Below are 14,264 nucleotides of genomic sequence, written 5' to 3'. Positions count from 1 at the left end.
GAGATGCGTCAAGACAAGTTCCGTTACTTGCTATTATTGTCTTTTTTAGGTCTTTTACGGTTTAGATGGTTTAGTATTTTCGCTCGGACTAAAAAATGGTTTTAATATATTGTTTCGTCTGGTGCATGTTGGGTCCACCACGCCCAATATAAAACAAAAATATAAATAGGTCTTCATGTAGACTGAAAGGGTTATTAACTTTGTTAATCCGGTACGTTATGCGTAGGGCGTAGGCACACGCAGACATACGCAACACTTTAAATATCGCATTCTCTTAAACAGTTTAAACTACATAGGACTGTACAATACACTATTTTGCACTCAAATAAAAGCGAAAATGATCATATTAATGCAGGTGCATTGGGCAAGCCACTAGATGCAGACGGTTGTTAATTTCTAATGAAATTCAAGTTATTTAATATTGGGTACCAATGCACTTCTAACTGTAGAAGAAAAAGAGTACGGGTAATCGAACTTGCTTTATTTTTATGAATATAAAGGTAACAAAATCCATAATTGCATTTATGAAAGTGTTACCAAAGACTTCATGAAATTAGCCAACTTAGGATTAGTAACCAAGAGCTGAACAAGAAATATTTTAAAAATATCACTTCTGATGATATCCTTTAAAATTTACCCCATTCAACAGGCGCAATATTTTTAAGAAAAACCTTGCTCATATCATTTAGCTTGCGAAACATAATTAAGACTAGTAATTGTTAATACTAATTAGCACAGTTATCATTCAAGTGGACAGGATTTGAACCGTGGATCTGTTGGACCGTAAACAGATCGCTTACTGGGTAACTATAATTGTATTTTTATCTCATTATTTCTATGAGAAATTGAACGCCCAGCCCAAAACGGTTTACACGTGAAACTGGAATTTTGCAGTGACGTTATTCCTACATTGTGGGTATGTTCCAATAAAGATTTTTGGAAACCGTGGCCATTCTGAAAACAGGCGGTCAAAATATGAAATAACTTTCTTATCGCTATATCCTATATACATGCTCTTTGATTTTTGAGGGTTCAACTTGACGCCATATTTTAAAATGGCACCCCGAGAAGTAACAAAAATGTTCCGACCGGCTGACGGGTAAGTAGTATAAAGCGTAAAATCAGAGGTAAGTACGGGGACATAAAATTGAAAATAAATGATAATTAAGAAGAGCCGAGTCAGGGATAGATGTAATTTTACAAGCACGAATGGAGAACAGAGCAATCTCGGCGCGCGTCAAAGTCCGGATCCCCTTCCACGGGACGGGAGGGGTATGAAAGAATAGGCGGGTCATAGCGACAGAGGTAAAAACGCATTACGTATTTTTGGCTGTTCGCGTCATCAAAGTCATCAAAAATAAGATAATTTAAACTTTTCGTTACGTGTTGGAGGGAGGGGCTCTAAATTGGGCTAAGTGTCGGACTGAAATACATACTAACCGTTCTCCATTCCTGCTTCTAAAATTACATCTATCCCTGTCGAGTATTAGACTCGCGGGGAATGTAAAGTCGAAATAATCATGTTCAATCCGCCGTAAACTTACTTGTAAATTTAATAAAAAAAAAATTGTCTCCGAATTGAAAGAGAAACGAATCTACGGGATTTTCGAAAAAGGGTGGTAGAACCGAAGTACAGTGGATTCTATGGGGGATTTTGAGTCAAAGTGTTCCATGACATTTTGCTGTTCGGGTCACAGTTAACTTTGAGTTATAAATAAAGTGTTTCGTGGACGACCACTTTAATTATATCACCAAAAGACAATGCCAATTTAATTAAGGGGTCACCAATAAAACACTATAATCATATAATCATTACAAATGTCATAGAAAAATTTCGACTCAAATTACCCACAGAACTCACTGTACTTCTGTCTACACCCTTGTCTACACTAATTACTTTAGCTCAGGAACCTTGGGGCATACAATGCTAAAATTTAGTAGTCCAATTGATATTAATTGATACTCACTTTATAGCTTTTATAAATCTTGGCAAAATTGAGACTAGATATGACATGACATTAAAGCGTTTTGGACGTCGCAAATATTTGACAAGATGCTTGATAATCTAGACCATCTTTATACCTGATTAGTGAAGGTTATTATATCAAACACCTACCTAACTAAGGCTTGTTCCTTATAGTGTCTCGAAGAATATAATTAAATTAGCTTTACTGGTTCTTATTGATGTCTCCATTAATTTTTACCACAACTATGAGTAGCAAAAACTGCCATTTTGATAACTGTTGTCATAATGAAAATATATTTATTATTCTGAACCCGTATGACTATTTTATACCTGAAAACCGGAACTAAAATTTCAGTAATTTGTTTTTTTTTCTACCTCTAGGCCCGTATATCCTAACTAAATACTACAATTGACGCTTATAAAGGGTAATTGTAGCCTGTCATTTCTTAGAACAACAAGAAAAGTAGTCGTCTCATATCCAGCAAGTAGACCTCGTCATTATCATATAATGCATTTTTTAAAATTGTGCTTTGAAATTAATTCAAAAATGCGCGTAAAGTAGCCGAACGCGTATAATCGAATGACCAACTAGTTTCGTAGCTATTATCGACAGTAACATACTGCAGAGTGACCAGTCTTCCAATATTTCCTATTTCTTAATATTTTTCAATACCTTTTTCAAAATTTCTATAAATTTAGGTTTACTCCGGTGTCCATTACACTTAGGGGGGTTATGGACTTCTGGTTTACTCTAGTATTTTCAGCAATATAATTGCGTATTATCTCTGACAGTCATTAAATTATTTCTCAATGTGTAGCTTTTATACTAAATCACGTTTTTTAGTAATTTTTCTGGCGAACCTGTAATTTTCCATGTCCCTTCTTTCGATAGTTTTGATCAGACATATTTCTTTAATTTTACGATTATTTAATTACTCTATATTTTACTCTTACTTATTGTTTGTTTTACTCTTATTTATTCTATATCTTTACTATTATTTATTCTGTATTTTTACTATTGTTTTTTCTATATTTTTATTTTTATTCATTCTATATTTTACTCTTATTTATTCTATATTTTACTCTTATTTATTCTGTATTTTTACTCTTATTTATTCTATATTTTTACTCTTATCTATTCTATATTTTACTCATATTTTACTCTTACTTATTCCATATTTCTTATAATTTTAAAGTTTCCCTTATTATTTTCACGAAATTAATTTATGTGGTATTCAAGGTATTTTCCCTGACTCAAACTAATTTCAATTTATAGTTGTTGTATAGTGGACAGGGTTTCTAATCATTATTGTAAAAGCTGAAGACAGGTATGACGATGTTAACTCTAAGCAAGAAACTCAGTGGTGTTTATTATACGGTGCGCCTATTGCACTTGAATATAGTAATAAGCTGCAATGGCCGCACAGTTTTTGGCAAATGAGAAAAATCACGTTTATGTGTCTTAATTAAATGGAGCTAGTTATATACTTGTGGATGAGCTTTTAAAGATGAAATTTAAATTTTAATACTTACTAGAGTCAGTATTGGATGGAGTTGAATTTGTTAGAGACATTTGCATTTTTTCTCATCACCAGTCATTTTCGCTGGACAAAGTACGCGTTGCGACGTAATTTTTGAGGAGAAGACATTAGCAGCCGCGGTTCATTTTATGCCGTCACCGAACACTCGAATGAATGGCGATTATAAAGGGAAAAAGCAATCGTCTGCTGCTTTGTTTCGTTTCCATGGTGATAAGATTCGACTAATACATGCAGGAGGCAACGTCACACAACTCGCTCCTCCCGAGTATTGTAGTTTCAATGTGGGCCTGTCAACGACCAGAAAAATGATTGCGAGCGAGACCCAATTTCCCGGAATATCCTAGTGGCCTAGATAAAATTTATATTAACACTACTCATAATGAATGTCTGACCGTCAGACTGACCAACTCACACATTCCACCGAAGAACATTCCATGTACTGTATTTCTACAAAAACGTCTCTTTTAACACCAACCTAAATGAACTGGCTCTGTTCTGTTCGTTGGTCTGTATATAATAGACCAAGATAGTCAACTCTCAATGACGTAGCCCCATTTTTCTTAAAAGCTACCACTTTATCATCAATGTGGTGATATTTATGTGCATTTAATCTTCTTGGAATTTATAAATGTATGTAATCTATTTATTGTCTTTAGTGAATTTCCATCAAATTCGTCCCACTGAAAAATAAATTAATTACATCACTTTTTCGATTTACTAAAAAATTTAAATCTACCCTTTTACACTTCATTTTGCAGAAAACCATAAAATATAACTTTTTTAGTAATTTATACATTGAAATTTTTCCTTCAAATGATTGAGAGGGAATAAACTTATCGACAGTAAAAGAGTTCATTTAAAGATTGAGCCATAATTACTTCTTCGTAATATTAGAGCTTTAACCATGGACGGACTGGCAAGCTGCACAGCTATCTGCCTCCGTTTTGAAAAGGGCCCCCAAGCCGATCCCTAAAATGAGAGGGGAGTATGTCGTTATAATTCACACGGCCGTCGAAAGAGGGGGGCAGTTCGGTCCTTTTTCCCGGGCCCGTACCTCTCGGGGCCCGGCCGGGCCTCGACCTTGGTTAATTCTAGTGGATAATGGTTGTAAAAATATAAATATAAAACTTAATTTATCTTCAACTAAACAGTAAAATTCAAAAAGTGATGAAGAGTAGTAATTTTTGAAACTTTAGCCTCCTCTTAATGTGCTCTCAGTCCCTTGTTTTCCCTTTTCTCACTAAGCATGAAAGTAAAATATAAACGGAGGTTTAAGTTTTGTTTCTCTCGCGATAAGGCCACGGAAAAGCTTCAACATCTTCTGTGCCGTCGAGAGAGGGGGGCAATTTGGTCCATTTTCCCGGGGCCCGTACCTCTTGGGGGGGGGGGGTGTAACTCGTATCAGCAATTCTCGGAAGAGCAGTTCTCGAAATAGCAACCGCGATTCCAAAAAAACAGCGGCGTTAATCAAAACTGCTCTTCAAGAAATAGCAGCTGCTGTTTTAGAAATAGCGGCTGCTATTTTGAGAAATAGCGGCTGCTATTTTGGGAAATAGCAGTGTTTGTCTTTAGTTTTGAGCATTTCTTAACAATACTGTTCGTTGGTTTCTTATGTTAGTTTATTCAGTGATCATTTAATCAGTAATGTGACCTAATTTTTTAAAAAAGGCATATTATTATTTGGGAAGTCAATGAAGATAAACACAATATTTTGGAAAAGGCGTAACATTGGTAATGTGACATATTTTTTTGGAAAAGGCGTAACATTAGTAAAGTGACCTAATATTTTGGAAAAGGCGTAACATTGGTAATGTGACATATTTTTTTGGAAAAGGCGTAACATTGGTAATGTCAAAAACGGATTTATGCACTAAGAACGTGGGATCATAGCTTTAGCCTCTGGTACCATCCTCGCATACTTTATTGAGAAACTTCGTCTGCTTATATTTTGACTCCACCCACAAATTCTGTGTATAGAGACTTCTCTATTTTTGTGGTTAAATATTTTTTCCGAAATTGCGCCAGTGGTAAAAAAGCAAAGTGGACAACAATGCTATATAACTCCCGATTTAGTGGAATTAAGTTTTAAAGTTAAGAATATAAATAATTTATGTTTCTTTTTTAAGCATCTAGTTTTTCTTTCTTTATATATTTAACCACGAAAATAGAGATATACAGAATTTGTGGGTGGAGTCAAAATATAAGCAGACGACGTTTCTCAATAAAGTATGCGAGGATGGGTAGTGAATTTGCTACCTTCAACGTTCTTCTCACATAAATCCGTTTTTGGTAATGTGACATATTTTTTTGGAAAAGGTAAATTATTAATTGGAAAGTCAATGAAGATAAACAACAATATTTTGGAAAAGGAGTAACATTGTTACACTATTTCCAAAATATAACAAACAAAAAAAACCCTTAAAATCCCAACCCAACCCAACCTGACCCGACCTAATACTACTGAGTTCAAAGAATCATCTTTAACCAAACCGAATTATCCGTATCTAACCTAGTTCTATTTGAGTTCATATAACCCAGCCTACACCATAATAAATAACTATAGTTTTTCGCATCCCCGTTTTTCTGCTCTTTTGAGAACTGCTGTAACGGTACGCCGCGTTTACGAGAACAACTGTATCGGTAACTGCTGTAACGAGGAAACTGACATTTCGGGAAAACTGCTATTTAGGGAACCGCTGTTATGGGGACCGCTGTTTAGGGTACCGCTGTTATGAGGACCGCTATTTAGGGAACCGCTAGTTTGGAATCCGCTCATACGGGAACCGCTCATGTGAGGGCTTTCCCCTCTCGGGGGCCCGGCCGGGTCTCGACCTTGGTTAATTCTAGTGGGTAATGGTTGTGAAAATATGAATATAAATATAAAACTTAAAAATATATTTTTCTTCAACTAGAGCTTAAACAGTAAAAATCAAAAAGAGATGAAGAGTAGTAGTTTTATAACTTGAGCCTTCTCTTAAAGGCCGGGAAACGGCGAGAAGGGTTCTTGTCAAACTGAAAACCGTGCATCGAACAATGGGCGACCGTGCTTCAAACTTATTAGGGGTTCTTGTCAAACTGAAAGCCGTGCAAAGCGGTTCTTGTCAAACTGAAGATAAACAATGGACAGTCTCTTAAATTTTGTTTCCCCGACTTTTTGCATCCCCCATTTAAGAGACTGTAAATTGTTTATCTTCAGTTTGACAAGAACCGCTTTGCACGGCTTTCAGTTTGACAAGAAACCCTAAAAAGTTTGAAGCACGGTCGCCCATTGTTAGTTCGATGCACGGTTTTCAGTTTGACAAGAACCCTTCTCGCCGTTTCCCGGCCTTTAATGTGCTCTTAGTCCCTTATTTTCCCCTTTTCTCACTACGTGAAAGTAAAATATAAACCGATTTTAAGTTTTGTTTCTCGCGGGATAGGCCAAGGTATAAAAGTAGAGTCAAAAACAATAAGACTACAAGACGATCTCTTTCCGCTTTATAAATTATTAAATGAACATTATCTTATGAGATGCCATTTACCAATGTCCGATTTATGGATACGTAACTATTTTGAGTTAGTGAAGGACCAATTTTGAAATATGCAAACCCTGAAAAGGAGGGCCCCCATTGACTGGGGCCCCACTGCCAGTGGCAGTTGGGGCCCTATGGCCAGTCCGCCCCTGGCTTTAACTTTTATAGTAAAACGAACCATATATTTAACTCTTTCTTGAAGGTGAACAAGACGACCCAAGGGCTGGCTCACGAAAGGAAAATATCACCTCCCCACAATTCTCTCCCATTCATTCTCCCTTCAAAGACGAAAGAAAAGTTTTATACTGCCAAGGCGGTACTGGTCCACCACGACGACGACGACGCCCCCCCCCTCCACCGACAACAACAGGGCAGGTCAAACTAAGACCCACATTGAAGATGTTCATCATACGATGTGGCTTAAAATGTTTCCAGTATTATTAAAAACTGTCTTTGAGTAGAAAGACTTCAAAAAGTAAAATTAAATGAGGCAAAGCTGATTGGTTGAGGTTAAAGATACACCGATCTTCGTTATTTCTTCCTTATTTAAAATATTTAATCTCAGGAACAAATAATGCAATTAAATCCGAAATATTTGGACTACGTTGTTAGCTGCGCTTTTTAAGCCATATAATCTCATATCTAGTTCAGGAAAAACAGTAAGAAAGGTAATTTAAATTGATTATTTCGAGGAGGAGGCGTCTAATTACGTGATGGTAAGTATCTAGGTTGGAGTTCTGCAAGCTCCTACAGCCCGCTTCGTTAGGTTTTAAAAATACAGAGTCTAGCACAGGCTTTTGAATTATTAGATTGCAATAATTTAGGTCAATTTTGTCTCTTTTTTAAATCAGTAGCCGAATTACAAAGAAGTCTGAAGCATTTTACCATAAACGTCCTTCAGTTTGCTAAATTTTCCATTATTTATACTTAACACGCGGACGCGGTTACAATTATTATAGTAAATAATAATATAGTTCCAGTGTTTTCTATGGACAATTGTAAAATTATACAAAACGAGTTCTGCTTCGCAGTCCTTAAAAACTACATTTATACACAATCCTTTTCGAAACAATGACTCTCTTTCAAACCCACAAAAGGCGAGAAATTAATATAGATATTGTAATTTGAAATTAAGTTTAATCGATATCTGAAATCGATACTGATTTCTACTTAGAACGCTAAAGCTACTTGTTTAACCCTCAGGCTGGTCTTATTTAAAATATACGTACACTGTTCTAAGAAAACTGTGAAGGTCTCAACGCCAACAATTTCAATTTGCAACATTTCTAGCTTAATCACCAATCGTCGGCAATCTAGCTTAATTACCAGTCGTCGGTGATCTAGCTTAATTACCAGTCGAAGGTAATCTAGCTTAATTGCCAGTCGGAGGTAATCTAGCTTAATTACCAGTCGGAGGTAATCTATCTTAATTACCAAGTAATCTTGTTAAGTCACCTTTATTGTTACTGTCTCTCTAAGGCAGTTGGTAACTTAATATATATGTGTGGGGTCCTTTTCCAACTTAACTTGTTAACTAACACAAGCTTAGGTCCCCTTGTTTTTTAACCACTACGAAAATGGGACCAAATAGCCTTAACCGTGCTAACATCATAAACTAACTCTTATCCATGCTAAAATATCGCAGATTGGAATGGTTTTGAAAATATGAAATTAAACATATTTAAACTTAAATCTAATCAATGAAAATTGGAAAGCGGAACATCTAAATAGCAGGCTTTCGTTTAAAACGGTTTTCAAGTCAAACAAACAAATAGTTATTGCATTACGGCTTCCACAAAATGGTTATTTGTAAAATATTTTCCCATGTTATTTCTATGGAAAAATTTCAAGGTTTTCGTCAAAATGACTGATTATTTTTATTGAAATGAAAACCACCCTTAGCAAGTTTATTTTTTATAAAATAAACTATTAAATGGATCTCTTTAAAATTTTAACCATTTAATGAGGGCCCGAATTGTAGTTCTGTGTAATTGTTTCAAAACAGCTAATACGATACAAATAAAGTTATATCCAATCAAAAACTCTTCCTTATACATTAAAGCCAGTATGAAGTCTTATCTAAGAGAGCTACCGCTCTCATAGAATACAAATTGAGAAGTAACCGACCCCCCATCCCCGACAGAGATAAACTAAACGATGAAAACTCGCACTGTCTATCGAGTCGTTATGATACATTAGTAGAGTGTCTTACTGATGTGCGAGCGCCTAGGGTACGATTCCAGGGAAATTATTAACTAAAATAAAATCTCTAACCGAGCTCAGTTCCGCCTATGGGTGGTTTGAGGTACTATCGAGTTCCTTTTAAGACAAGAAATAACGATAACGAAAGCGAAAACTCCGTACACAGCCCACAAATACTACTACTATGGCTCGGATCAAACAAAGAGCCTATCGTACACTACGATTTGACTAAAAATGCGTTAAGTGAAATGAAGTTTGCTTATCCGAGACACAGGGTAAATTTTATAAACTATTTCACAACTTAAAGAAATGTGATATGTATTCTTATTATGAATAAAAAATTTAGTTCCTTTTAACAATCAAAATAAAACAAGAGGTCTTCTGAAGATTATAACATTTCCCAGAACTGACGAAACCGCCATATCCGTTGTCGCGTGTATATATAATACTCAAGTGCTGTCCAAATTTTTATTTTATAAATTCAAGCGAAACCACCATCGAATAAGAATGAAACCGTTCATGAGAAAATCATTTATATTTCTAATTTTATTATCGTCTTTGATAAAGCCGCATGGGCAAGACGAATTAACTTTAAATGTTGAAAATGCTAATGAAACCGTGAAGTTTGACAATAATACCGTAGTACGTTTTGATCAAGATGCCAAAACTTGCGGGTATGTATCATCTCTGAAAGGAAGTTTGTTATCGACGGAAAGCGTCGTATTACTTCTGCAAGATTTTCTTCATAATGCAAAGTATAATTTGGAAGAGCTAGAGCGTAAGTTTAAAACTTTCAACTTATAATTATTTATCCTATTTAATGTTAATTGCATTTATAGAGCAGGCTTGTGAATCCACCGTGAAAAGAAAGAGCCGAATAGATCTCGAAAAATCCAAATCAGATTGCGCTTCGATGGTATCAAACTGTTACGAAATTAAGGAAAAATTACATTTCAGTGTTAGTGGTCTCTATCGCGTTTGGCCACGTTATCTGAACCGATCTATCGAGGTATTTTGCGACATGGAGACGTCAACGGGAGGATGGACAGTAAGTGTAATTAAAAGCATGTACCATTTAAATGTTTCCCGAATTAGAACTTCACATTTCAAGCAAGCTTGAATAACACTGTTATATTAATAAGGAATCATTAACGATTTTGACACGTCATAACAGGCTATTCAAAGACGAACTGATTTAGGTGGCGAGCAAGAAAATTTCTACAGAAACTGGAATGACTACAAATATGGATTTGGTGATCTAAAAACTGAATTCTGGTTAGGTGAGTTGAATTGAAACACGGAAGCATTCACTAAGAGAGTGGAAAGTTTTAGTGTTACAATAATTACGACCTCACAGGTAATGACGCCATATTTGCTCTGTCAAACGAAAGAGAAATGGTTTTGAGAGTTGACATGGAAGATTTTGAGGGAACCAAAAGATATGCCCTTTATAACACCTTTTATATCTCATCAGAATTAGAAAATTACAAACTTAAAGTAGGAGGCTACGAAGGAGATGCTGGTGATTCACTGGCTCGTCACAATGGCTGGATATTTCACACCTATGACAGAACCAACACAGATTGCGTGCAAAAATTTAAAGGAGGTTGGTGGTATGGCAATTGCCATGACGCGAACTTAAACGGCCTTTACTTAAGAGGTAAACATACGAGTCACGCCGATGGAGTGAACTGGAAAGCCTTTAAAGGGCATAATTATTCTTTAAAAAAAGTGGAAATGAAAGTTAGACCAAAATTAGTGTAATTATTAACGCTATATCTGAAGTAAACTGAAATATGTACTTGAGGGTCAAAAACCACAACAATACGCGATGTAAAAGTATTTAAAATATGCGATATATTTCAAACTTGTTATTAAATGTTTTCACAAAGTCTATGCGTCTACCATTGTAATTTCGGGAAGCCGAGGTTGGTTATTTCAACCCCATTAATATTAGGGCAGGTTAGGGTAGGGTATGATGATCTATATGTACTTAATAGCAAGAGAAAATAGAAGTGAGTATTCTGCCGCCGCGTGCTGCGACTCGTTTGGGGGGTTAGAGTTCTACCGCTCTAGCGTCGCGACCCCTCACCCTCCTAGCTCCCAGGAATTAGCGGAGTATGCGCTTATAGGCGGGCTAAGGCGGCGGACACGGAGCTGGTCCCTCTAAAGAATCTCATGAGAAACGCAACTTTGAAGTTTTAGAGGGGTAAAATACGGGACGACATTCAAACGAGGTAGAAAGCAGGGCTAAAGTTAGATTATACTCTCTTCCATTTTCTCTTGTTAATAGGTAAGGTAAACGGTAGGGTTAAGAATTGTTCAAAACTCTACTTAAACGCTGCAATTTGAAATTAAGTTTAATCGAAATGATAAATTTTGTATTGATAGCGAGATGTTCCAAAAAGCTTTCTCAACGTGCACGATTTGTGTTATATTTCTTGTCTTGGCACTCAATTTGTCTATAAATAGCAAAGATGTCGTTTCACAAAACATAGAATCCCTTGAAGGGCTTGCCATCTAGTGTTAAAAATCGGTACTACACTGCTTCCAGTACAGCTTAAATTTTAATCATAGCGAAAACTTATAGTACACCGTTACGGTAACAGCTATGAAGTGGATGAATTGTTGCAATTAAATTAACTAACTGAATTTGTGAATATTTATAGCCTTGTCTCGAACTTGGGTTCAAAATTAGTATTCGACTTAAATCAGAGTATTTCATATTAATTAAATTACAGGCTGGAAGAATTATTCCAAGTGCTAACCATTACGACACTAGAATTTATAAATCCAATATAAACAACATGTTGATTAATATATCTTTGAATAACTTTCTTTCTTTCTGATTTTAGGATGGTAATTTTCAAGTGACCATTTTAAAAGATGCGGTCGATAATTTAGACTTGGAAATAGTTATTTTTATGGTGTTTAATCTGGTTTAATGCGTTCATGACAATCATCTACTCAATAAAGATATATTGAAAATATTTATATATCGGTAACCAGGGTTGTTGATTTTTTTGATATTTTCAAAAAAATCAAAAAAATCGATTGTTTTGATTTAAATCGGATTTTTTGGATTTTAATTGATTTATTTGATTTTTTTGATTTTTATTGAACTACTAGATAGTAAATTACCAACATGAAAACTTTTGAGTCAAAATTAATCAAAAGCAAAATAATCATGACATTTTAGCAGCTATTGGATATTGTTACTATTCAAATGCTTGCATAAAAAGACTAGCTTGACCGCTATATCATTTCCTAGCCTATCCAGCAAGACAAACTGGAGTTCTGGGTAAAACTTAAACTAAAATATACCAAAACCATGATTATTTTTAATTTTAGGTCTTTTCTAGTTAAGTTTCTTCTCGAGTTTCTTAAACTACTTCATGGAATCTTAGAAAACCTTTTTTAAAATTAAAAATATATTCTTGATTTTAATCAAATGATCTATTTAAAAAAAATCGCTTGATTTAAATCAGTGATTTAAAACAACCCTGTCGGTAATATATTCGGCATTTCCCGCAATCACTTTCCAAGATGGCACCCAAACTTTAAGTACCACGTCTTCAATATTTAGTATGATGTTCATTTGGTCTTAATCATAATATTTACCAATTTTCGTAATTTATGAAGAATATACTGTAGCTAAATGACATTCCCGGCTGCCATTTTCCATCATGGCGGTCAAAATATCTGATGAGAGGCTTCAAAATTTTACTATGAGGTTCACTGTCCACACAGCTCCCATTATAACATCTATCAATTTTCATAATTTTCCAACGACATGGTGAAATATACTGTACCTAGCATACACAGCGGCCATTTTCCAATATGGCGACCAAGCTATCGAACACAGAGCCCTAAAATTTTATTGTGATGTTCATGTGGTTCCAATCATATTTTTTACCAATTTTCATAATTTTTGAAGAAGAGTGTGGAATACATTGTAGCTGGCATTCCCGGCTAGAGCTCGGAATATTCTATCAGAAGTAAATAGGGGGAAGTAGGTATGCGTACCTTTAGCTAGTGCAAGTCGTCCCTCTCTCCTAAAAACCCACTTCGCGTCACAACATATTCAAATGAGCCAATAAGCGAGAGGCAGAGAACCTAGAGAAATATTTGACTGTGCGCCACCATACCGTGATATAACGAACTACGAACATAAACAAACAATAAAATCCTTCTGGCCACCGCCCGCGCTGAAGTTGTATTTTCATGTTCGTATAAATATAATCCTAGATTTATTTAAATTTTAAGGTGGATAGCTTTGTTGAGTGCAATTTAATTTATCGTGAAACAAGTGATAAAAAAAGTCTGACAAATTTTAAGGGCAAATCCGACAGTTCTACTCTGATAAAAATTAAAGCCGACGAACCCTGGAAAAAACTAGTTCCATGTATTCATCCGCGGTTTCGCGCCAAAACCGCCGATATTCAGAGGCGCGAAAAATTCCGTTAAGTGACGCCTCGCAAAACGGCAACGCATACCTACTTCCCCCTATTTACTTCTGATTCTATAAATTATCCTCAAATTAGTGGATAACTTATTATTTATAAACAAAGTTGCGGATATAATACGATTTAATAAGCAAGTTCTGTGGATAATTTGCGAGTATGGATAAAGATAAAATGACGTGGATAATGGATAGATAATGCCGAGCTCTATTCCCGACGGTAATTTTCCAAGATGGCGGCGAAAGCCCGCATTGTACATTAGGGGACTTCAAGTATATTTTTGTTGGGTCAAAAACAGCCTATTTACCAATTTTCATCTTTACGTTCAAATGTTCTAGGTCAAGCCCTTTTTTATATACTATCATAAGTCCATTAAATTAGCCAAGGAAGTAAACAATTACAACAGCTGATATAGCGTACGTCTCTGCTGAGGTAAGAACTCCTTCTAACTCCATCAAAAACGGATTTATGTAAGAAGAACGTTGAACGTAGCAAATTCATTACCCATCCTCGCATACTTTATTGAGAAACTTCGTCTGCTTATATTTTGACTCCACCCACATATTTTGTATATAGAAAA

At 35.5% G+C, this 14,264-nt stretch overlaps 1 protein-coding gene across 1 annotated transcript; it reads left to right on the top strand.

Annotated features, from left to right (window-relative positions):
* The first annotated feature begins 7,986 nt into the window (after positions 1-7,986).
* Positions 7,987-11,114, top strand: LOC149610729 (techylectin-5B-like). The gene is made up of 5 exons (XM_089859064.1): positions 7,987-9,496; positions 9,568-9,999; positions 10,061-10,269; positions 10,396-10,501; positions 10,579-11,114. The coding sequence occupies exons 2-5, from the start codon at positions 9,729-9,731 to the stop codon at positions 10,983-10,985; spliced, it is 993 nt and encodes a 330-aa protein (XP_089715190.1). The 5' UTR covers positions 7,987-9,496; positions 9,568-9,728; the 3' UTR covers positions 10,986-11,114.
* Positions 11,115-14,264: the final 3,150 nt, after the last annotated feature.

Source organism: Phalangium opilio, unplaced genomic scaffold (assembly GCF_054372755.1).
Source record: "Phalangium opilio isolate 3A_F unplaced genomic scaffold, DU_Popi_V2 ptg000329l_1, whole genome shotgun sequence".
NCBI lineage: Eukaryota > Metazoa > Arthropoda > Arachnida > Opiliones > Phalangiidae > Phalangium > Phalangium opilio.
This window is presented reverse-complemented; position numbering and strand designations above follow the sequence as displayed.